This window comes from Macadamia integrifolia, chromosome 4, assembly GCF_013358625.1.
Source record: "Macadamia integrifolia cultivar HAES 741 chromosome 4, SCU_Mint_v3, whole genome shotgun sequence".
NCBI classification, from domain to species: domain Eukaryota; kingdom Viridiplantae; phylum Streptophyta; class Magnoliopsida; order Proteales; family Proteaceae; genus Macadamia; species Macadamia integrifolia.
In genome coordinates this window covers 25,999,540-26,022,489 of record NC_056560.1, presented here as the reverse complement: position 1 = coordinate 26,022,489, position 22,950 = coordinate 25,999,540, and the positions used below count along the sequence as shown (strand labels likewise).

At 35.7% G+C, this 22,950-nt stretch overlaps 3 protein-coding genes across 3 annotated transcripts; 1 reads left to right on the top strand and 2 right to left on the bottom strand.

The window, feature by feature from the left end:
- The first annotated feature begins 3,580 nt into the window (after positions 1-3,580).
- LOC122075559 lies at positions 3,581-5,817 on the top strand. Its single transcript, XM_042640626.1, has 2 exons — positions 3,581-3,810; positions 5,567-5,817. The coding sequence occupies exons 1-2, from the start codon at positions 3,706-3,708 to the stop codon at positions 5,651-5,653; spliced, it is 192 nt and encodes a 63-aa protein (XP_042496560.1). The 5' UTR covers positions 3,581-3,705; the 3' UTR covers positions 5,654-5,817.
- A 4,999-nt stretch (positions 5,818-10,816) lies between these two features.
- On the bottom strand, positions 10,817-12,388 carry LOC122077517 (vignain-like). Its single transcript, XM_042643474.1, has 4 exons — positions 11,935-12,388; positions 11,573-11,811; positions 11,360-11,500; positions 10,817-11,257 (listed from the first exon to the last, which is right to left on the bottom strand). The coding sequence occupies exons 1-4, from the start codon at positions 12,386-12,388 to the stop codon at positions 10,994-10,996; spliced, it is 1,098 nt and encodes a 365-aa protein (XP_042499408.1). The 3' UTR covers positions 10,817-10,993.
- A 3,473-nt stretch (positions 12,389-15,861) lies between these two features.
- On the bottom strand, positions 15,862-17,529 carry LOC122075940 (vignain-like). The gene is made up of 4 exons (XM_042641166.1): positions 16,996-17,529; positions 16,670-16,905; positions 16,441-16,584; positions 15,862-16,283 (listed from the first exon to the last, which is right to left on the bottom strand). The coding sequence occupies exons 1-4, from the start codon at positions 17,447-17,449 to the stop codon at positions 16,035-16,037; spliced, it is 1,083 nt and encodes a 360-aa protein (XP_042497100.1). The 5' UTR covers positions 17,450-17,529; the 3' UTR covers positions 15,862-16,034.
- Positions 17,530-22,950: the final 5,421 nt, after the last annotated feature.

Here is a 22,950-nt window from a genome sequence, read left to right as displayed (position 1 = left end):
AAAAGAAGAAGAAAAGAAGAAGAAAAGAAGAAAGAAGAAGAAGATGGTTAAGGTAAGGGAAATGAAAGCGAAAGAACAACAACTGCAAACTATCAATAACTCCCAACTCCAAACCTCAGCCATAAAAAAAAAAAAAAAAAAGGGTGATAGCCCAAATCCATGAAATGAAAACAAGTCCAATTTTAAATTGGGCCGAGTGGTATTTATATTGGGTTGAGCCTTCTCGGTAAGAAGTCGGACTTTTCGATTCAAAATTGGGGAGTGCAGGTCATGTAGAATTCGCCCCAGTGGAAGCTTGCTTCTTCATTGGGCTGGTCGGTCTTAGTCGTTTTGGAGGTTCCCTCGTTAAGTTTGATCCCTATTAAGAGGTTGGTTAATTGTATTATTTCACGTAATTTAAAGGGATATAAGAGAATAGTTGAAATTTCGAATTTAATTCTTATTCGTACTCAAATACATGTCTCCAATAAGTAGATATCCTAATTCGATGATATCCGATCTATATTTAATCAGTTTACATCTCTTATAATATCTTATAAATGGTAAATAAAAAGTAATCATAGGAGAAGTAGTGGCACAAATTAGGTCTGGTCCTGAGCACTGTTAGTAAAAACATGTTTAAAACAGAAAAAATGTTCTATTTTTTTACCATTTAAGACGCTTTTTTTCGTATGCTTCCAAAGATACATGAAAAAACTGCAAACAGCAAGCATTCCCTTCCTAAACGTGTTTAAACACGTTCCCATTTTTTGGCTTTTTTAAGACTTAATTTGTTGAACGTAATGTCTACTTAATTGATCATATTTCTCTCTCCCGAACTTTGATCGACCTGATTCTTTCGTCGACTTAAAGTTAACTCAATTGCCAATATTTCTCATGATATCATCTTCAACTCAATATCAATGTATGAACCCCGAAATTAAGATACAAACTGATGTATTTGTTGAAAAATATTTTTAAAATAATGACTCATAACTCAAACTAAACATACATTACTCCAAGAGTGTGTTGACTATGTCGACAACAATGACCAACATCATAGTCAAACCACATTGCTCAATAAAACTTCCATGTGTGGTGTATGAATTTAGAATTGGTGTTGAATGATATTCAATTATATGTCATAAAACTTAGAATGAGACATGAGATATATATACATTAGTGTTGGATACCGTAATTGTTTTGAACATTAGATAGATGTATTCATGTAATAATTCCTTAATTTATGTGAGTATATTATATTTTTTTGCTCCCATTTGTTTGAAATCTACACGTTTAAAACTCATATCGTTTGTTTTTCAATTTTTTTTTTCATTTTCTGTATTTTTAATCGTTTATTTGATCATATCATTTGAAAAATGTTACTGTTTAAAACTCGCACCATCCCTTCTTTTTTTTTTTTCGTTTCCATTTTTTCTAACTATGGTCCTTAGCATAATTAGTAAATACATGTATAATACGCGAATTTTTGCCATTTCCGAACGTTTTAATAAAAAAAATCATAATTTAGTGTATTAATCTAAAAAATTCATATTATACACGTATTCTATAGGTGCCCTTATTATACGCGTTTTAAATAGGGGTGTCAACCGGTCGGGCCGGTCCGATTTCGATTGGGCTTAATCGGTCTTGAAGACTTTCAAAGGCTACACCGTGTCCACCCATTTAACTAATCGGGCTTAGTTATTGAGAGCATGGTACACTTTATATTTGGTCGGTCGGCCTCGAATTATAATCGGGCTACCTTAATCGGGTTTTAGTCGGGCCTTAATCGGGCTATGGACATGTTTAATGTTAAACGAGCTTTAATCGATTTTTAAACGGGCCCTCTTTAAAATGTGCTCTTATATTCCGGCCCACTCATGCAAGCCCAAAAAAATGAAAATAAATAAATAAATGATATCAAATATAACAATTATTTAAAATGTGAACATGTCTTTACTTTTTAGTTTTTATTCTTTAATTTTGGGGGTAAAATAGGTATTTTATAATCATTAAAGGGTCAGGCCAAGTCGGTGCACATTAGGCCGGTCTTGGTCGGGCGTTGTTCGGTCAGTCTCGGTCGGACTCCCGACGGTCTAATTAGCAAAATCGAGACCGATCATTTATAAACTGGTTGGGCTCAAGCCCGACACGTTTAATAAACGGTCCGGGTCGGGCCGGTCTATAAACGGTCAGCCCCGATCGATTTAGTCAAGTCGGACCACAAATTGACACCCCTAGTTTTAAACGGGTATAATACATTTTATTCTTATTAATACGTTTAGTTTGGGAAACAAAATTCAATCCCAAAATTCAAAACAACACTTCTCCCTTCCATAGGTTTTTCAATTTTGAGAAAAATGTGGATAGCACATGTTTCATTTTCGTATTTTATTAATTTCAACACCTCTTTTCATATTGCTGCTATTTCTCTCATTTATTAATTTGTACTCTTTATTTAACTTTATTTCAAATTCATTATAAATCTATTAATCAATAACCTTATGTGTTCACCTTCCTAATCCTATCCATTAGCCTATTAAGTCTACTTAATTATAGTTTTGCTACCCAATTTAAAATTTGACGTTAATTATGAATCTACTGTTTGTTATTAAGATTGAATTATTTAATATCTAAATGGACCTATAAGTGATTTGATTCCTATTTTAGAATAAGGATCCGCATCAGTAGGAGTTGCTGTGGATTTTCTTGTTTGATAAGATAATATTACTGTTGATATTTTAATTTATTAACTAATTATCCACATATTATTATTGTTGTTTTGAAAAATATGTACTATTATTTACTATGATAGAAAATGGTCGATGGATCACCTAGCAACATTGGCTATGATAAACATGATTAAACTTAATCATATTTGATGTAAAACAAAAAAATTTGAGAAATGATCCCCAATTGAAAAGTTATATTGGATTTATGTATGCATGAGAGCATGGGATTTTAGAATTTAGCGGTAAACAACTAGTTTTAGTTTATTCTTAATTCCAAAATAAATCTGTATTTTTGCTCCTGAATTTTTTACATAGAAATCGTATTAAACTCGTATCGTATTATTGTCGTGAGCATTTTATTGCACTGAATTTATGAAAAATATTATTTTCCTATAATCAATTTAATTACCGTATATATTCATTCTTGTATTATTGTCGTTCACAAACTTACTAATCATGGTCATGAGTATCGTTTTGAATAGATTCATTAACGTTCTTAGTTATCTATTGCCTCTAAACATTTCTTTTTTATTGTCTTTGCTCGGATCCATCGGATCCACGTGGTTGACAGTTAAAGTTGGGTAAGGCTTTGTTGTTCTGAAATCTTGCAAAAGGTGGGCTCCACCGGAGCATTGCTTCTAAATGTGTTTGATTTTTGCTGGCCACATGAAGTTGTGAACGGTGATAACGAGGTGAATGGATTACGTTCATGTACGAGATGTTCTCGTACATCCGTTCGTAGATTTAAAATCTATTAAATAAAGGTAGTGAAAATTGATTCTAAATCCACGGAGCATGGACGTTCTCCCACATTCTCAGACGTGAACCAATCCGCCCTCAATAACGGGTAGGATCCAGTGCAGATGATGGACCCCTTAGTTCATTCCAAGATGCTTTTCAGCCTTTCACTTCGTCCTTCCTTAAGGCAACGACGCTTCATACAGTCTCCGAGAAGTAAATTGGAAGAGCGTAAGAGCAGAAGAGGAGAAAGATGGTGAAAGTCACTACCTACTTCGCCATGTCATTGGGTGCCTTCATTTTCTGGCAGTCTATGGACAAACTCCACGTCTGGATTGCTCTCCATCAGGACGAGAAGGTACACACCACTCTCATTCTCTCTCTGTTTCTCTGATTGATCTCAGAATAGTTCTACAGAAAAGCGCTTTCCCCTTCAGTGAATCGATTCCATACCGGCAGTTGCAATCCTATTTATCCGATTTGATAATTGCTGTCGCTTTACTCCATCTTAGGACTGTTTTTGTTTTGGTTGGGGGGAGGGTGGGGTTAAGAGAAGAATTGAGAACCCTAGATCACAAACAATTCTGCTTTCTTTCAGTTAATGCTAGATCCGTAATTTCCATGTGGAGAATTCAATGCTTATTGCTTCATCGTGATATATATAATTTTAAACTAGATTCACGAGATTGTTTGAATGTAGACAAATTTAAGCGGTCCAATTCGTTCGTATTCGAAGGTTGATTATGTTCTCGATGCTTTTGGTGCTTTCGCTTTGATGTAATGCGATTATTTCTAAGACTCTGAACTGTATTGTGACACTTTTTTAAGGGTTCTTGATAGAATGCAGATGAGGGGGTCGTTGGGTCCTCTGTCTTATTTATCAGTCCATTGGATTGAGGGGTTCATCATGGACTTATGCATTAGGTTTACTCTCCCTTGGATTTTTTTGGTTGCTAGCTATTGTAGTTTTTTTCTTCTGGAGGAACCGTCCACTGGAATTTATCAACAGTAATCTAGTTCTGCTATGTGGAAGTTTGGATAAGGATTGTGGTCAGGTGAACCCCTTCCCCCTCGCTTTCATGTTAATTTTCAGCCCCAAACGGGGTTGGTCTCGTGGCAAAATAAAGCATCGGAAAATCGAGGATACTAAAAGGGTACATGCCAACACTTGGGACTGTCAAGAGGGTGCATCCTAATACATAATAGTGTATATGATTGAATTTGTCTAAAATTTGACACGTGGCCAATCCATTTTATTCCCTAGATATCCAACAGTTAGAATTGTTACATCACACTTCCATGTGGCACAACTTGGTGCGATGCAATCCATAGATTCTATAGCGGATTTCCGTCTATTATCAAAACTTCTACCTATATAGTATTTTGTGTCAGGTTTTATTTGATTTTATCTGTGATTTGTGGGACTTATTTATGAGAATTTTGAGTCAAGTAATGTTATCTTTCTTGGTATCTAGCCATTTCTCTCTTAATTGAATTCAAGAACATTGGGACTGGGTATTTTGATTGACAAAGATATTTTGGAGACTGAAGGAAATTTAGGATGGAAAAGCTGTCCAGTTAATACTGCTTTTGCTACATAACATAAACTTCTGGGCTGAAGACTCTAGGTATGGGAAGATTGTTTTATGCAAATTGTAATTTCTAATTACTTATACAAAATGGTTTTAATTTCTAATATGGACTTATCATTAGGTATTTGACTTGATTAATTTCTTTAATGTCACTTTTAATTGAAGATAAGCCATTTGAGTAGGTAGGAAGGAACTACCAACTTATAAAACTCAAATTTTGTATTTGTAAGGGGATCTCTAGAGAAAGTTCAATTTGTGCTTGGTTTAGGCAGGCTAAGTTTACTAGGTAAGGGTTTCTTAAAGTACCACTTATTTAATGTTCATGGGGATTTTTAGAAGTAGTGTTTATCTGGGAAGTTCATTCATGTATGAATGGTTTGATTTTTCTCAAAGCATAGAATTGGTTGGACTTTGTGGCTCTTCAAACTGACACATAGTGTATCTATTTCCTGCTATAAATTTGAACATCAGGTATATCCTCTCACTTGTTTATTAATTGTATTTGCTCTCTTATTACATCAGAAAGAGAGAATGGAAAGGGAAATGGAAATCAAGAGGGTCAGAGAAGAGCTACTGCAACAAGCCAAGCAAAACGATTCTCCGGCATAAGTTTCTCATTTATTAGCAGTGGCTTTGCTTTTGAACTTTCTATTTTGTCATGTTGTGCAACTGTTATCTTAACATTTTAATAAAAGATTCCACATAAAACATAGTAAACAGTTCGAATTGAATGGTTTATTCTCAGTGAAACGTACCTTGTTCTCTCCTCTTAATTGTGGCTTGTTTATCCAATTGTTGGAATATTTATTGGTTGAAATTGGTCTTATACGGTCACTATGTCATTTCCGGATTCGAACAATATGCTTTATATGCCTTGGCACTACACAAGGATGGTCATCTATTTCATGGGATCCAGTGACCCTTAAGCAATAGGAAGCAAAATATTAATTGGCATTGTTTTATGTATAATTTTAAGTGTTTTATCCTTGTAATAGTTCATTTGGATTCTTACAAGATAGAAGTTTATTGTAAAAAATATCAGTTGATTGCATCCTGTTTGTTGTCTTGCTGGTTTCAGTTTCGAGTAATTTTCACATATGTTGTCATGAAGTGTAGTCTGTTTGATGAGATGATAGGTTAGCCATATAACTATTGTTTGAAGAACAAATTAATCATGGATATTTATGCTTTGTACCACAAGCCTGGTTTGAAAAACTGTCTTCAACCTAACTACCAACCATGGATCAGCTCTTTTATAAAAGGTAAAGATAAAATGGATTTTGAAACTTTACTGGATTCTTGTACAAAATTGTGCTTTGTTGAGGGCCTGCATGCGTAAACCTTTAGCAAACTTTTTTTTTGGGGGGGGGGGGGATGTGCTGTCATTCTAGAGATTCTATTGTAGATCACGAGAGCTATATGTCCATTGTGCTATGGTTATGATTGTTTCTCACCAACCTTGGTGACAACAAGATTTTCCCTATTTTAATTCCCACAATTAATGAGGATGGATTTTGAGTGCTACCAGCAATTTTTATATCTTGCAATCTTTTGAGAACTAGTGTCTGCTAGATGCTGAAGTTATTTACTGTAGGAATGGGAACCCTGCAAAAGTAACTAGGGAAATATGAATATTATTGATTCTAACTTCAAGAAAAAGGTCTGCGAAATTGGGTTTAGAGGGGGAAGATCAAATGATTATTGAGAAATTGGTTCTCTTGAAGGTTGACAGGTTAGATTGTAGAGATTAAAGTTAGGTGTTGGATTGCAATATGCTATAAAACTTGAAAGGGTTGATTTTTGGATGGAACTTAGTGTTTGTTGAGAAAGAGTGTTATCACTAATGGGATTTAGATGGGTTGCTAGGGTGGTGGTGGGGAAAACTATTTTGAAAACAGGGGTTTTGAAGGAAGAGTGCTGTCAGTTAGAAATCGGCTGGGGTTTGATGGTAATTTCGATGTAGATGATGATGACGATGATAATTTATATGGTTAGGTCTTTTTGGTGGTCATTGATGAAAAATTAATTGAGTGAAGAACTTTCAATTGTTGAATTTGTTGTTTGTACATGGAGGAAGCAACAAGGCAATTTGGGTAGAAGATAAAGGATAGGTATCTGGCGCGTTTCAGTTTAGCAGAGGATAAGGCTGCGTACACTTGCCCCTCCCAGACCTTGCAGTAGCGGGAGCCTTGTGCACTGGGTTGCTTTGTATAAAGGATAGGAGGGAAACATAGGAATCCACCTACTTCAACCACAGATCCACAGGGCTACATAGGACAAAGTATCTACTGAAAACCAAAATTCAATCATCTTGCTTATTTGAATGTCTTTGAATCTGCATGGTGAAATAATGCTTTTTTGGATGACATGCAACAAGTCATTAATATGAAGACATGAGTTCCAATATCTACTGTCTGGATAAGATTCAAAATTAGTTAGATTTTTGCGGCAAATTGCATATATTCATGGAAGTAAGGGTTGTCCTAATGTAGGACACACCATCCAAGTTGGGCTTCTTTTGGTGCACAGTGAAGAAGCAGGAGAGGAGGCTGGGAATTTGATCACATTGTGAGGAGAACGAAAATCTAAGTTGGATGTGGAAATTGAGGTGCTGATTGATGGGCAAAAGACAGTGTATAGGAATCTCTCTATTTTTTTTCCTTCTTAATTTACAGGTTACCTTTGGGGATTCTTCACTGAAAGGTGTTGTAGAAGGATTGCTCTGCTGGACCGGGGGTGGAAGGAATTGATGTGAAGGCTGAGAGGTTCTCCCCAGGGAAGCAACATTGAGGCCAGGATTAGGCTCATTAAATGAAGTTATTCATTGAGAAGATTTCCTTTGGCTTGTTGGAGAACCTGTACATACTCTTTGTTTTTTTTTTTCTTTCTGCCTACTGAGAAGAGATGGTATTTGATCTTAAGCTTTCACAGTTATGTTGTGGATTCAGATTTCATGTCATGTTGGAAAAAAAATATTTAATGGTTGAAAATGTGTATGTGGTATAAATTAATGAGATGGATTTGTGGGGGGTCCAAAAAAAGGAGGAAGCTGACTTGCAGGTTGTATTTTTCTGTTGCCATCTTATAAAGGCTTAGTTTAATGTGTGGGAAAAAAAAAGGGGGGGGGGGAGGGAGGGGGGGGGGAAAGAAAGGGGGAATAGTAGGAAGAAGAAACTAACCTTCAAAGTGATGGCAGGGGATTCTGTGATTGAAGATACTAGGAAGACCGAACAAATGTGGAGGGACCATTTTACAGATTTGTATACCTTCCGTCCTAATTAAGTTTTGATGCTCAAAAGGAAGGAAATTGCATCTTTTTGACAGAAAAGGAGCAGACCTCTTGGCTATGGAGGATTTAAATAATGAAGTAAACGAGGTGAATTTAAAATGGAAAGAAGAGAAGTGCGGTTAACTTTTTTGAACTGTGTTATAGAGATTTTGAAGGTTACTCTAATTCATGCTGGTATGTGATGTATCCAAGGGAGTTGAATTTATTATTAATATCTTACAGCTTGTATGTGGTGCCGCTTGAATGTAATTTTTTGTTCTTGGTTAAACGCTTGAATGTGATTGTAATTGAGAATAAATTAGGGTGCAGGTTAGGTGCAGCCAGCGGTTTTGCCACATTGCAGGTCAGGTGGGGCCCAAATTATAATGACAGCTAGACTTCATATAATCACGACAAAGTTGGGTCCAACCGAAACCGTAGGACATACATTAAGTGGAGATAATTCTTCCAAGTACACAAAGGCATCAAGAACCTGAAGAGACGGTTTGGGCACATTCTTAGGCACCATGTGATAATGTTTTTGTTGTTTTTGTGTTTAGAAACAGCAGAAATGGCTTTTCACGTTTTCAAAAATAAAAGTAATTTTTTTTTTTTTTTTTTGTATTTGATAAACCTGTTTCTTGAAATGTTTTTTGCAAACATAATGCTACTAAAAAACCCAATACTATCATCAGATGCCCAAAAGGGAGAGAATGTTCAATTGTCTCTTTTTAGGTTTAAATAGTTGAGAGATTTATCGGGCACAACAATCTTTTTTCTCTCTCAAATTCATTTCTAGAAATGACGAAACTCATCAAAGTCGTTTCTAGAATTGTAAATAGGCATAAATTTTCATTTATGCTTCTAGAAACAGGTGAAACGGAACAACTTTATCAAATGTTTTTCAGGCTATTTTTCTGTTTCTGGAAATAAGAAAATGCAGAAACGGAACATTGTCAAATAATGCTTAAAGTTTTACATGTGGATAAATAATTTAAGGAGGCTAACAAAGGCTTCTAGGCTCTACTACCCCTGAAACCTTAAATACATTAAGTGGAGATGGTCCTCAAGAATTTGAGGGCATTGAGGACATGAACAAAATGATGTGATATTATAACTCAACATCTCAACTGGTTTTAAGAAGGTATGGCTTACAAATTGAGGGAACCCAAGATCATATCAATTGACATTAATTCATTTTTAAAATCGATGTGAAATCAGCCTCCTTATTACTGATATGGGATCGTAGTAGAATGCTGTATGATTGATGAGATTAAATATATATGAAAGCATCCACACTATATAATTATACTTAATTTAGTTGCCCATAATTCTAGTACGTACACAGGCCCTCTTTGTCTTCGATGTTACGCTTCATTCTAATGTAAACTTGCTCTCCCCAGCCGGTCTGAACCCATGAGTTCTTCACGATCCAGTTCTTAGTCCCATCAGGAGTTGAACCATAACCCACAATCGTCATTGCTTCTTATAGGGCTGTCCCATGGTTCACCGTATAACGCTCTGAATATAACCATATTTTATGTTGTCAATGGAAATGACAACTGATACAGGTTGTTTTGCGACGGCTAGCATCAGGGCTTCTCATTGTTTAGGAGGCACATACTAATAATTTTCAATTTTCACGAGAGGAGAAATCACCCGCAAAAATTAAGAGTCAAGAAACCATCTGACCGCAATCAACTTTTTCCTGACTAATCTCGCATGAATCAAGTCATACTGTGATTGAATGAGAATCATTCAATTTCACAGAAAATAGTGAAAAATGCTAATGTACGCTACACAACTAGACAAAGAACTTAATCTCACAATTCAATACTATGGGAAAGAGAACTCCATTAGGCAGTGTTACCTACCCTAGCATTCCCATGTCTCTCTCCCTCCCATGTGAAAATACATCTTTGCTCCCCTTGTTTTGGGTAGGAGAGAGAAACACACTGCTAGGCCAGTGCTCCCGGCCAAGAAGCCACTTTCCGTTTGATATTTATTGGGAGAAGATATTACGGGATGCCCACTGTTGGGTCTATAATCTGTTCACTATATCAATAGGAGTGTGGATAACGAAATCATCCACATGGACACACATGGATAGAGAGAATAGATAAAATAATAAAGAATCCCATGTGAGAGAATAATACTCTAGGACGTGAAAAGTTTTTCCCATTTGAATAAAAATAGAGGTCTACTATTTCTACTCCCACTTTTGCTAGATCCAACGTTGGATTTCATTATTTCACAAAAAAAAAAAAAACGTTGGATTTCATTATATGTATGTGTGTGTGTGTTTTTTTTTTGGTTGGGGGGTGGGTGTTTAAAAACTGGATTCCTTTTCATTGCATGCAAATAAAATTCTATCTAAACTAATATTGTGTTCAAAAGATGAAATGCTCGTACAGTCTCATAATTGCCTTAACCACCCTTCTGATTCATTAATTAAAAAGTCATCAATTAAGAGGATGATGATAATCATTCATGGCATCACCTAATTGATCCAACTAAAAACTTTTATTTCATTCACTCATGAAATCCAAGGGATTCCATTTACAATCTAACCTAAGCACACTAGCATTCAAGAGCTGCTGCAAGAAACACATGCCACTTGTCTCTCTCTAGAACTAAAAACATAAAGAGGGAGAGATCGATGCTGATGATAAACTAAGTCCTCAGAGTTCGTCCTTAAGAGGCAAGGTCGGCTTTGGAATTTGTTCAGAAGAGTATTTGATGGGATAAGAAGCCTCCATGGCTATGCCACACAATCCCTCTTTAGCTGGTATGCCACGCTGCATTCTAATGTAACCTTGCTCTCCCCATTCAGCTCCCCATGAATTCCTCACAATCCAGTACTTTGTCCCATCAACAGTTGTTCCATACCCCACAATGGCCACTCCATGATCTAGATCTGTCCCGCAAGGTCCATTGAACACTCCCTGTGTTCATCATAAACCATCGAATTTGCAGAGTTATTTGAGTCTCCACCCATCTTAATTTTGGAATTTGTATGAACTAGATCACATTATTTAATTACGTACCTCTGAATAGAACTGGAATGCATCACCACCTGCATCAATGGCTACTGATATTGGTTGGTTTGCGACCGCTTGCATCAGGGCAGTCTCGTCGCTAGAAGGTACATTCTCATGTCCATCAATTGTTACCATAGGAGCATTCATCTGCATTTAATACATCAATTGTCATTCATCCACTAATCCATATTCATACAATTTGACTATCTAAGAGTCTACCTTGGATACATCACAAAGCCCATCTCGGGCTGTGTAGGGATAACTCGTCTCTGTAGTAATCCCTCCATTGTTCTTGATGTACTCGAATGCGTATTCCATGAGTCCTCCATTACATCCATTGTTCCCATCACCTTTATCGCAATCAACCAGCTGCTGCTCAGACAAGGGTATCAGGTTCTGGGTTCTGATTTGGTTTATGCCCTCAACAGCAACAACAGTTGAAAATGTCCAGCAACTTCCTGTAACATAAACATCAAAATAGATCTCGTCATTAATGATTGATTGACTAGTAGTTGTTGATGTTTCACGTAAAAATAATAATCCCACATCAGATGTGAATAGCATCAACACGATATTCTTACCACATTGGCCTTGGTTCTTGATAGGGGTGACGGCACCTTTGGCCCTCCAATCAATGGAAGAAGGGACGTCTTTGAAGTTCTTGTACATGAAACCACCGGACCCACGTGGAAGCCCTCGCAGCATACTGTGGTGCTTTACTTTGGAGCCTGCGTAGATGCTCTTGAACTCTTGGTTGGTCATGTCTCCAAACTTGTTGAGCTTCAACTTGTAAGGGTGGTCCTTCTTGTTGAATTCAAGAATGTACTTCACATTCTCTTTGAACACATTGAAACGCTTTAGCTTCTCAGAGAGGTCTTGAGAAACTGTGTGATGACTCCTCCATCTCTCGTACAGGTTCCAGAGACTGTCTTCAGTCTCCAGATCCTTTTCTTGGAAATCGAAGCTCCGGGCTAAGCCCAGAAGAAGAGCAAATGAGAGAGCAAAAACAACCACCACCTTCTTCTCCATCTCCATTGCTTGCATGCTAATATGGGAATTAGACCTCTTGAAGCTGGTTTATATAGAAGAAACATAACAGGGAAAGCTCCTTGGTTCCTCCTCCTCCATTCACAATAAATTATTATCGAAGGACAAAGCAGGAGAAGGGACATGTGAAAGTATCATTTTCTGAGCTTGCAATTTTGAACCATCCGATTTTTTTTGTTTTTTTTTTTTTGCCATCGAGATCTCTGATCTCGCCCACCAATATTGAGGACTGTTTTGACCTATAGGAGTATAGGACATGTTTTTTTAATCTTCTTAATTTTTAAATAAATTAGGGTTTCAAGTTTCAGACAGAAAATGGATAAGGGTAAGAGCTATACGGTATGGATCAGGTTCTCATATGATAATTATTTTTGTACGATCTTGATCCACACAAATAGAATATTGTCTTGTTGTAAATTACATTTATGTGGATTAAGATTGTAAGAGCTAGGTTCTCATACAAGAACATGAAAAATGATGGAGAAAAAAATTATTCTGTGAAATAAGATTTTTCATGGTTTGTTTCAACTCAAAATGCCAAAAAAATAATAATTTAAAATGTAAAACGAGAAGTGCATGCTCAAATACAAATAATTAAGAGCTACTGAAGCGCTAGAATATATGTGAATGATGCATGCTGTCAAGTTCAGGTGGTTTGATCTCTTTCTCATTACATGTTCACATGCATGGAAGATTAATCTAATAATCTGACAGACTTGGTTGGTGGATAAGTATATAAAACATTTATATTGTACTCCAACTTGCATTAATTAAATTATGGGTATTTACTTTGTTAATTTTTTGCCATTCTCTGAAGCTGATCACCAGTTCTATTTGGGGTGGGGGTTATGTGGGAAGAAGAACTAAATTAAGTAGCAGCTTTGTTTATAATACAGTAATTATTATTTAAAAAAGATGACTAAATTCAAACTAATCCTAATCCAATAGAAATTTAAAATTTTGAAATTTCCTCGTTCATTGTGTTAATTTTGTTTACTCAGCGACTTAAGACGGGTGGGTTACTCATTAATCACTTATTTTGGCCTCTCAAAAAACTATTGAGCACTGCACATGATGAAAATGAAATGAAATCTTTAATTTTTTTTTTTTTTTTAAGATTTATTATCTCATGATTCTTGATTCATCACATAATTTTCTTTATAATAAAAATTTTAACTTAATTTTCAAATCCAATGTCGATTATGGACAATTCTTTACCCGACGTGCCACAATTTGGATGTTTTCTTTTTCTTTTTCAATTTTAGTTTAGTCACGGTAGATCTTAATAGGATTCCAAGTTTTTTTTTTTTTTTAATAGGTAATATGGAAAGATTCCAAATCTTCTTGGTTCAAAATTGGTCTAATCGATCGTAATAAGACCATTTGATACGAGTTATCAAAGGCATTGCTGAATCAACTAAGATCACTCTCAATCAATACTTAGTCAACAATCACACTCCCTACACCTAAGGCTAAAAGCTATATTTCTGAGTGTCAAGATGTTGGAAGTAGTAGAAATATAGTTTTACATCGATTAGTTTAGGTTATAATTGGTGTCTTCATATATTTAAAGAATTCTTTCTACCTAATACCTTAAGGTTTTGGGTTGAACTATCCATTTGGTATCAAAGCCCTAATTATTCGTTCTCCCCGTGTAGAGCTAAGTATGCAAAAACTACACTTGATGAAAAATGTTGAGACGTTAAAAGTTATAGAGATATAATCTCACATCAGTAATTATTTCATTTCTTTTGGTACCTTAATATGCTTGAAGAGCTCTCCACCTAATCCCTAATTTAATCAGATTGGACTGAATTGGTCCTAATTCTTGGTTGATACCATATCATTAGATTGGTATGAATGATGGGTACAAAGGTCAAACAATGTTTTTTTTAATTGAATCCATGAGGTATTTCTGTTTGTTTTGAATCGGGATCAGATCAGTATCAGCCTTGACTAAACCCAGCCCCACTTCTGTGTTCTCAAACTACGCTTCGATTGGCCTTCTCTCAAGGTACGGTCAAGGCAGATGGAGATCTAGGGTTGTGGTTAGGTACACTATAATATACTATCATCTCTATTTCTTCCCATGCGGTCTTGTCTTTTCTATCATCTGGTGCGTATAGAAGATGGTGTGTGGGTAATAAATTGATTCTAATCTGACGTTATATAGATCATCTCTTTCATATGAGTCTCTCTCGAATCCTGATTAGAGAACCATATAACTCATAGATGTTGGATTGTTAGGAGTAGGTGTTGAAAGGGTTGATCCAATGGCCAGGACAATGGTTTTCATAAGAAAGACACAATCAGTAAAAGGTAGGACAACGTTTTCTTTCATCGGTGGTTGAATGATGAGAAGGTCCAAATGTGACCTGCCATCACTCCTCACCTCTCTGTCCCCACCTGTTGTACGCGTTAGCTTGACTCATAAGATGAGATCATCATCTTAATAACCTTAATACTTCAACCCAAAGCTTTCGTCATGTTCACAGTTAAATATAAAACAAAGGTCAATTAAAAGAAAGTTACATATTCTAAATTACATTTACAGAAGTGTCAATTCAAATAATCCCAAAAATAAAACAGAAGGCATTGCAACCACGATTCATAAGGTGAGCTCATTAGGTTAATTAAAATGATTACTCCATCCATGACCCTCGTCGTGTTTCAGGATATTATTAAAACTAAGTTAATTCCAACTTGATTACTACAACCATGACCTAACAAGAGAAGAAATGACATTAGTTTTGGTAATTCGGTACAACAGGCCAAGAGTAGATATCGAATTTCTACCTTAGAAAGAACATTCCTATATTTCAATTGCACAGTTTTGAAATGGTTTTCATTCCTTTACCAAAAAAAAAATTTTATTTTTATTTTTATTCAATATAATTATGATATCTTGTACCCAAAAAAAAACTATGATATCTTATTTTGTACAAATATGATTTATATTCAATACTAATGCCATTTTTTGCCTTTTACAAGCTATATTATACTTGTCCATTTTGCTTCCATATATATATATATATATATATATATAAATATGAACCTATCTTCACCTTTTAAATGGCAAGAAATTGTACAAGTGTTGACACCTAAGATGTAGGTTCATTGAACATATGTGAAAAGGATCCATTCTCTTATTATAATACCCTTAGTCCCTTGCATATTGTCCACTTACAGGAGATAATTACTGCTAGCACTTGACCTACCAAGACTCTGTTTTGGAGTCTGGATTTGGATAAGGTATGACAATTCAATATATATTGGAGATGGTTTTCCATGACGCCTGTGTGGGGAGGACTCTACTTACCGCACCCACAGCAATGACAATGCAGATAAGGAAATCATCCACATGGGCACACATAGTCAAAGAATTAATGGGAGTGAAAATAATAAAGAATCCAATAATGAAAAAGGAGATAGAACTAAGAACTATGAATCGGAGAAAAATCTTGATCCAACTACAAACTTTTATTTCATTCTCTGAAATCTAAGGGATTCCATTTACAACCTAAGCATGCTAACGTTCAAGAGAAGCTACAAGATTTGTGTCAAGTGACAAATCTCTGCAATCTTAGGATGGTGGTGTACGTAAATGAAATACTCAGTCCTGACTGCTGACTCCTCAGAGTTCGTCCTTGAGAGAAGCATGTTCAGAAGAGTATTTGATGGGATAAACAGCCTCCATGGCTATGCCACACAGTCCCTCTTTAGCTGGGATTCCACGCTGCATTCTAATGTAACCTTGCTCTCCCCATTTGGCTCCCCATGAATTCCTCACGATCCAGTACTTAGTCCCATCTGCAGTTGTTCCATACCCAACAATCGCCACTCCATGATCTAGCTCTGTTCCGCAAGGTCCACTGAATACCCCCTGTGTTCATCATCAATCATATCATTAATTTGCAGAGTTATTTCAGACTCTTGACCCATCTTGATTTTTATATAACGTACTAATTATTTAATTGAGAAGGAAAAAAAGTTCCTCCTTTTTTCTCTCTTTTAGTTTTAAATGGAAATTAGTTATGTACCTCTGAATAGAACTGGAATGCTTTGCCGCTTGCTTCAATGGAAACAGTTACAGGTTGGTTTGCAACAGCTTTCAACAGGGCAGCTTCGTTGTTGGCTGGCACGTCTTGATGTCCATCAATTGTCACCACAGGGAGTACATTCGTCTGCAAAATCATCAAAAGTGATTTTGAGTCCAAACATGATCCAATTCATCTGGAAATCCCAGAATTTAGATTTTGGGCAATTTACCTTTGATGCATCACAAAACCCATCTTTGGCTGTGTAGGGATAGTTTTCCTCGGTTGTGAGCCCTCCATTCGTCTTAACGAACTCGTATGCGTAATCCATAAGTCCTCCATTACAGCCTTCATTCTCACCCTTGCTGCAGTCGACCAGCTCCTGCTCAGATAGGGAGACGAGCTTCTTGGTCCTGATTTGGTTTATGGCCTCAACCCCAACCACAGTTGAAAATGCCCAGCAACTTCCTGTAATAAAACCCACAAGAATCGAGACCCAAGATCCATAATTGTAATCTCAATTAAACCTGTTGGGTATGTTTAAAATCAGATGCTTACCACATTGGCCTTGGTTCTTGACAGGGTTAACGGCACCTTTGGCCCTCCAATCGATTGAAGCAGGGACCTTTTCAAAGTTTTCGTACAGGAAGCCACCAGTAGTACGCTTAGGCCCTCGAAGCATGGCGTGGTGACCCACTTTGGAGCCTGCGTATGTGCTCCTGAACTCATGGTTGGTCATGTCTGCGAAGTTGTTGAGCTTCAACTTGTAGGGATGATCCAACTTGTTGAATTCATGAATGTACTTGACATTCTCTTTGAAGACATTGAAACGCTTTTGCTTCTCTGTGATGTCTCGAGAAACCGTGTGATGACTCCTCCATCTCTCGTACAAGTTCCAGAGACTGTCTTCAGTCTCCAAATCCTTTTCAAGGAAATCGAAGCTCTGGGCTAAACCAAGAAGCAGAGCAAAGGATAGAGCAATAACAACTAAAACCCTCTTCTCCATTACCATAGCTTTAATGGTTTTATATGGAAACTTAGGCCTCGTGAAGCTGGTTTATATAGAAAAAGAAGCACAAGAGGGAGGGAAACCTCCTCGGATCCTTCTCAATTTCACAATTCATTTTTTTTTTTTTTTTCCTGGAAGGGAGCAAAAGTGATAATGTCATTTTCTGAGCTCAATTTTTGAACCGTCGGATATGTTTTTGCCATTGAGATCACTGCTCTGTTTCGACCAGTAGGATATGTTTGTTTTTTAATTATCTTCTCTCAAGATAAAGGAAGGGTTTTAATAATCTGAATCGGCATCCGGGATGACATGTCCATTTGGAATTCATGGCCAGTTCGTTCTACCATGATCACTGATCAGTCATCACAGATGATAGAGGTCCAAAATCAACAGTTTATCCATTCTCACAAGCTTCCCTCATTTTGATAGTGAAAACTATCAAAATATGTTGAGATTGGGGATGCCCTAAAGCAATTGTAAGCAATAAGGAAGCTACTATATTGCGGTATAGGGACGTGAAACTAAAAATTTGGTAAGAAAAAGATTGTTGCTTTATTTATTTTTGGACAAATAATATTTAGAAATAATACAAAGAAAGGTCTCAACTCTACTTGTGTAAAAATAAACCCCAAACCGTAGAGACAAGAGAGCATAGTGAGTCTTCCTTTTATGGAGCTCTACCCTTGAAGTTCTTGTCATACATATGACTGCTTAGGGAGTATAGTGAAACTTTCAAACCTAATAGAGAAACTAAGTATCCTTCCAATGATAGGATGGGAAGGAATCTCCATACACACAAACAGAGAGAGAGAGAGAGAGAGAGAGAGAGAGAGAGAGAGAGAGAGAGAGAGAGAGAGAGAGAGAGAGAGAGAGAGAGAGAGAGAGAGCTTAACATTTAAGATTCTTCAAATAGTAAAGAGTAAATGATAATAAATGAAATTTCATGGAGGAGACAGAGATAGAGAAACTTTTATAATTGATTCGAAGGATACTTAGGGAAGGAAGACTCACTATCCTTCCAATCATACAATGGGATAAGCTACTTAGGGAGCTTAGTGAGTCTCCTTTAGTTTCCCTTCCAATCATGGAGGAAGGAAAGTGAAACTTTCAAAGCTAATACATAAACTTTTTAATTATTTTTTTACATGGTTATGTGTAACTCTAAATCATTCTATATTTAGTTATTAAATTTCATTTTACTTGTCTATCAAAAAAAAAAAAAAATCTCTTTTTTACTTTTGAATATGAAAGAAAAATAAAGATTTCCTCTAAAAAGCACTGTTACTAAATATGAAAAAAAATCAAGTAACTTATCCTATCATGTTGAGTAGTGATTATAAAAGCTTCCTTTTTAAGTTCGAAAATTTTCATTTTCATTACCTTTCATTTCCAAGTGAGGGTAACGTAATTTCCACTCAGAAATGAAAGAAATGATGTGTTCAATTATAGAATTTTAGGTATAGTTTTTAAAAATAGGACTAAACCCATGGTTGACCAATAAAAATCTAAAAAACTGGGCCTCATTCTGGTTCAAAGCTTGGTTTGATTTGAGAGCAATTGCTTCATTAGAATTTTTTTTTTCTTTTTTTGAAAGAAAATTGCATTAACGAAAAACATAACATACACATATAACATTACTAGTGAGAGACTCTTTTCTATTATTATTTATGATTATAGAGGTAAAAAGTTTAAGAAAAATATCACTTCTTTATTATTAAATAAAAATAAAATAAAATAAAATTATATGAAGCAATAAAATTATCATACCATTAAGAACATCATCCAACAATAAACTCTTTAGACTAGCCCTAGTAGCAAATTCTTAGAAACATATCATAGTTTGACTATATTCTCTACATCAAAAAAAAAAAAAAAAAAAAAATCCCTTTGTTGTTAAGCTATTGTTTTATTAGAATTATAAGCTGTACCATTTTAATCTATTTGTTTTTAAAATATTTAAAAAATTATTAATAAAAATCATATTTTATCAGAAAATAAAATTGTTTGGTAAACATTAGCGATAATAGAGTAGAGAATGAGAAACCGTTTAGTATCTATTTTAAAGTGAAGAGGGAATCCCTTCATCCATCTTCTATCTCCCCCACAGCACCATAACAGAAACTACCCCGCGCCGTCAATGAAACTCCTTCACGAACAATCAATTATCTCCTTCAGAGTAGTCGATGCTTCAAACCCAAATCAGATTTTAAACCTCGGGATCCTGAAATCCCCAATATTATCTCCCCAAAGCTGCATATTGGCATTCAAATTCTCCGAAGGAGGAATTTAGGAACTTAGGACTTAGAATTGGAATTTAACTTCTCTGAAGATAAATTGTGCTTGTAACTGTATTAGGCGCTTTGTGCTTTTCTGAAGCTCAGCTGCTGACTAAACTTAGGACTTAGAATTGGAATTTAACTTCTCTGAAGATAAATTGTGCTTGTAACTGTATTAGGCGCTTTGTGCTTTTCTGAAGCTCAGCTGCTGACTAAACTTAGGACTTAGAATTGGAATTTAACTTCTCTGAAGATAAATTGTGCTTGTAACTGTATTAGGCGCTTTGTGCTTTTCTGAAGCTCAGCTGCTGACTCTTCTGAATCGGGAATGGAAGGTGCGCCCTTCTCTGCAGATCCAAGGAAATGTTCAATTCTTAATGGGTTTCGGACCTCCGGATCTGCTTCCGCATTGGGATGTACTGAATTAACTCATCCACTGGCTCTAATAATATAAATTTGGGCGATAATTTAGGGTTACTATGTGGAATACAGTTCTGTCCAAGAGGAAGAAGAAGAAGTGGGGTAGGGCGGGTGGGGTTGCAGGAGGAAGACGAAGAAGAGCAGTGGTTGCTTTTCTAATAATAAATCGAAATGGTTACTTTACCAATTTTGAGACTTATGAGCATGTGCTCATTAAAGTGTTCACAGAAATGCTGAAAACAATTTTTTTTTCTTTCAAAACAAATTTTTGCAATTTATGGATTTTATAAAGGATCCAAAAATGATGCCAAGGCTGCGTTTGGTAACAGAAAAAGTAACGTTTTTGAAACACGTTTTGTATTAAAAATAGAAATTTTAATTTTTGTGTCAAAATATTTATATATATATATATATATATATATTTTTTTTTTTTCACTTTTTGTTCCTAAAAAAGTGAAACACACCATAAATGCATCAAACGTTTTATCCCATTTTTTCGTTCTCATAGAACTCTAGAAACATTTTTTTTGAATGTTATCAAATACAGCCCAAACATTTAAAAAAGAAATGTTTCTGTAAAGTGAAAAACAAGTAATACCATAGACTATAGAGTGCATGTTGTCGCTAAAAATAGCCACATGTATTCACATACACATGATGCATCATTTTCTGGGAGCAAACTTGCTCAACTGGAGCATTGGATAAATCACCCACGACAGTAGGGGTTTTCCTCAAGTTGCTATATTTGAATCTGCAACCTTCCCTTCTATGTTTGTAGGATAAGCATTGGCAATCCAGCATGGATTACTTCAAGCTATTCAAGATTGTTTAGACTCTGTTGAGGTTGAATCTGATTGCAAAGAAGTGATCAACTTCATCAAGAATTTCCAACATTTGGACCCATCATCAATGATATCGCCCATTTAGCTTCTTATATTCGACATTGCTCTTTTACTTACGTTCCCAAAGACTATATCATTTTAGCTAATTCTCCGGCCTAGAAAAGCATTATTCTCTACGTGTAAGATAGTTTGGCCTATCTCCACTTCGTGGATTTAGTCTTACTCATGGTTTTAAGTATCGGTGCGTATCGTGCCATATCGGCCGATACGTATCCGTATCGGTAGGCATCGGCACGATACATATCGATACGTATCATGAAAATTTTAAAACCCTTATGTATCGATACGTATCCTACGATACACACCGATACGTACCGACACACCACCGATACACACCGATACGTACCGATACTCTATGACAAATTCAAAATTGAAGTGAAATGTACGTTTCGGTATGTATCGGTACGTATTGATATGTATCGGTGTGTATCGGTATGTATCGACCGATACACACCGATACGTACCGATACGGTCATAAAATGGCCAAAATGGGTAATTTTTTAGAAAAACATAATTTTTTGAGGTGTTTTTGTTCCAAAGTTGCTGCTAACCATTTTTCTCTCTAACTAAAGTGGAAATCAAGGTTGGGAACAAAGATTTTACATTTATGGGACAATTACAAACCTTGGATTCTTAGTGCGATACTCTCAATTTACTGTTTATGCATAATACATGTTATATATAACTTTTTTTAACTATTTTTTTTATGCAAATGTGTATAAAAAAGTGTTTCCTATCCATTTATGTGCGTATCTTTAGCGTATCTTCGATACGATACGATACCCTCTGATACGTATCTTAATTTTGGCCGATCAATACGATGATCGATACCGATACTTTAATCCTTGGTCTTACTGTAATTCTAATTTCACGTGCTTGACATTGACATGTATTAATGAATAGTCATTCTTTGATAAAAGAAAATATAAGTATGCATATGTGCTTTAAAGTCTAATTCTTGTTTTTCATATTTTTCTAAGTTCACAAGTGAGATGGATGAGTAGGAGAGTTTGGTAGCTCTTTAAGTTCATGGCGCAAACATTTTTATCTTGTACAAATTCATTTTGCAATACCAGTGCTTTATCCTTTCATAAACAAAAAGTAAAAAAAAGTTCCATTTAGATAATCTCATTTTTAAAACCTAATTTTAACTATATCGATTTTTCAAGTAGAATTGAAACTTCGCACGTGAACAGAAAACCTTACGGTCTATCTTCACAAATTTGGATGTCCACTTGAAATGAAATGTCAAATATTTAGGTATCACTTGAGGATTCTTTTCTGTTAGAACAAACACCAAGAAAGTACGAAAATAAGATCCGCACAACATAGGAATTTGACAAGCTTTACAGACTGGTGTGATGTGCTACGTCCTCGGGAGAAGAAGAAGATGTTTCACTATGTAGAAGAGATATTACACTCAAGCAATGATGAGAAAACTCGACCTAAAACCTTAGCTCGAAATACCCACCAAATTACAATTACTTTCTCAACAAGATAACAGATCTCATAAAACTTTCCATTCGGATTGCCATAATTTTCAAAATTGGCCAAGAATTCAAAACAAACTTAATATTTTCCAATTGAGCGACTTAAAGAATCCTCTCGATAAACCCAACCCATATCATTTCTCATTTGGATCACGCACTTGCAGACTTAAGTAACCCTCCCCATTTATCTGTTTTTCATTTTACTTATTTTTTTATTTTCCTCTCTGGATCACACCAAGCAACTTGCCTCTGGATAAAAAGTTTCTCCCTGTCTAATAAAAAAATAATAAAATAAAAATAAAAAGGAAAAATTAAATGAAAAGGTGGGTGGGGGTCATGTGGGAACTGGGAAGTAGAACAAAAATAAATAGCAGCTTTATAGATAAGTTTACTTTACCCATTTTATAACAAACAAA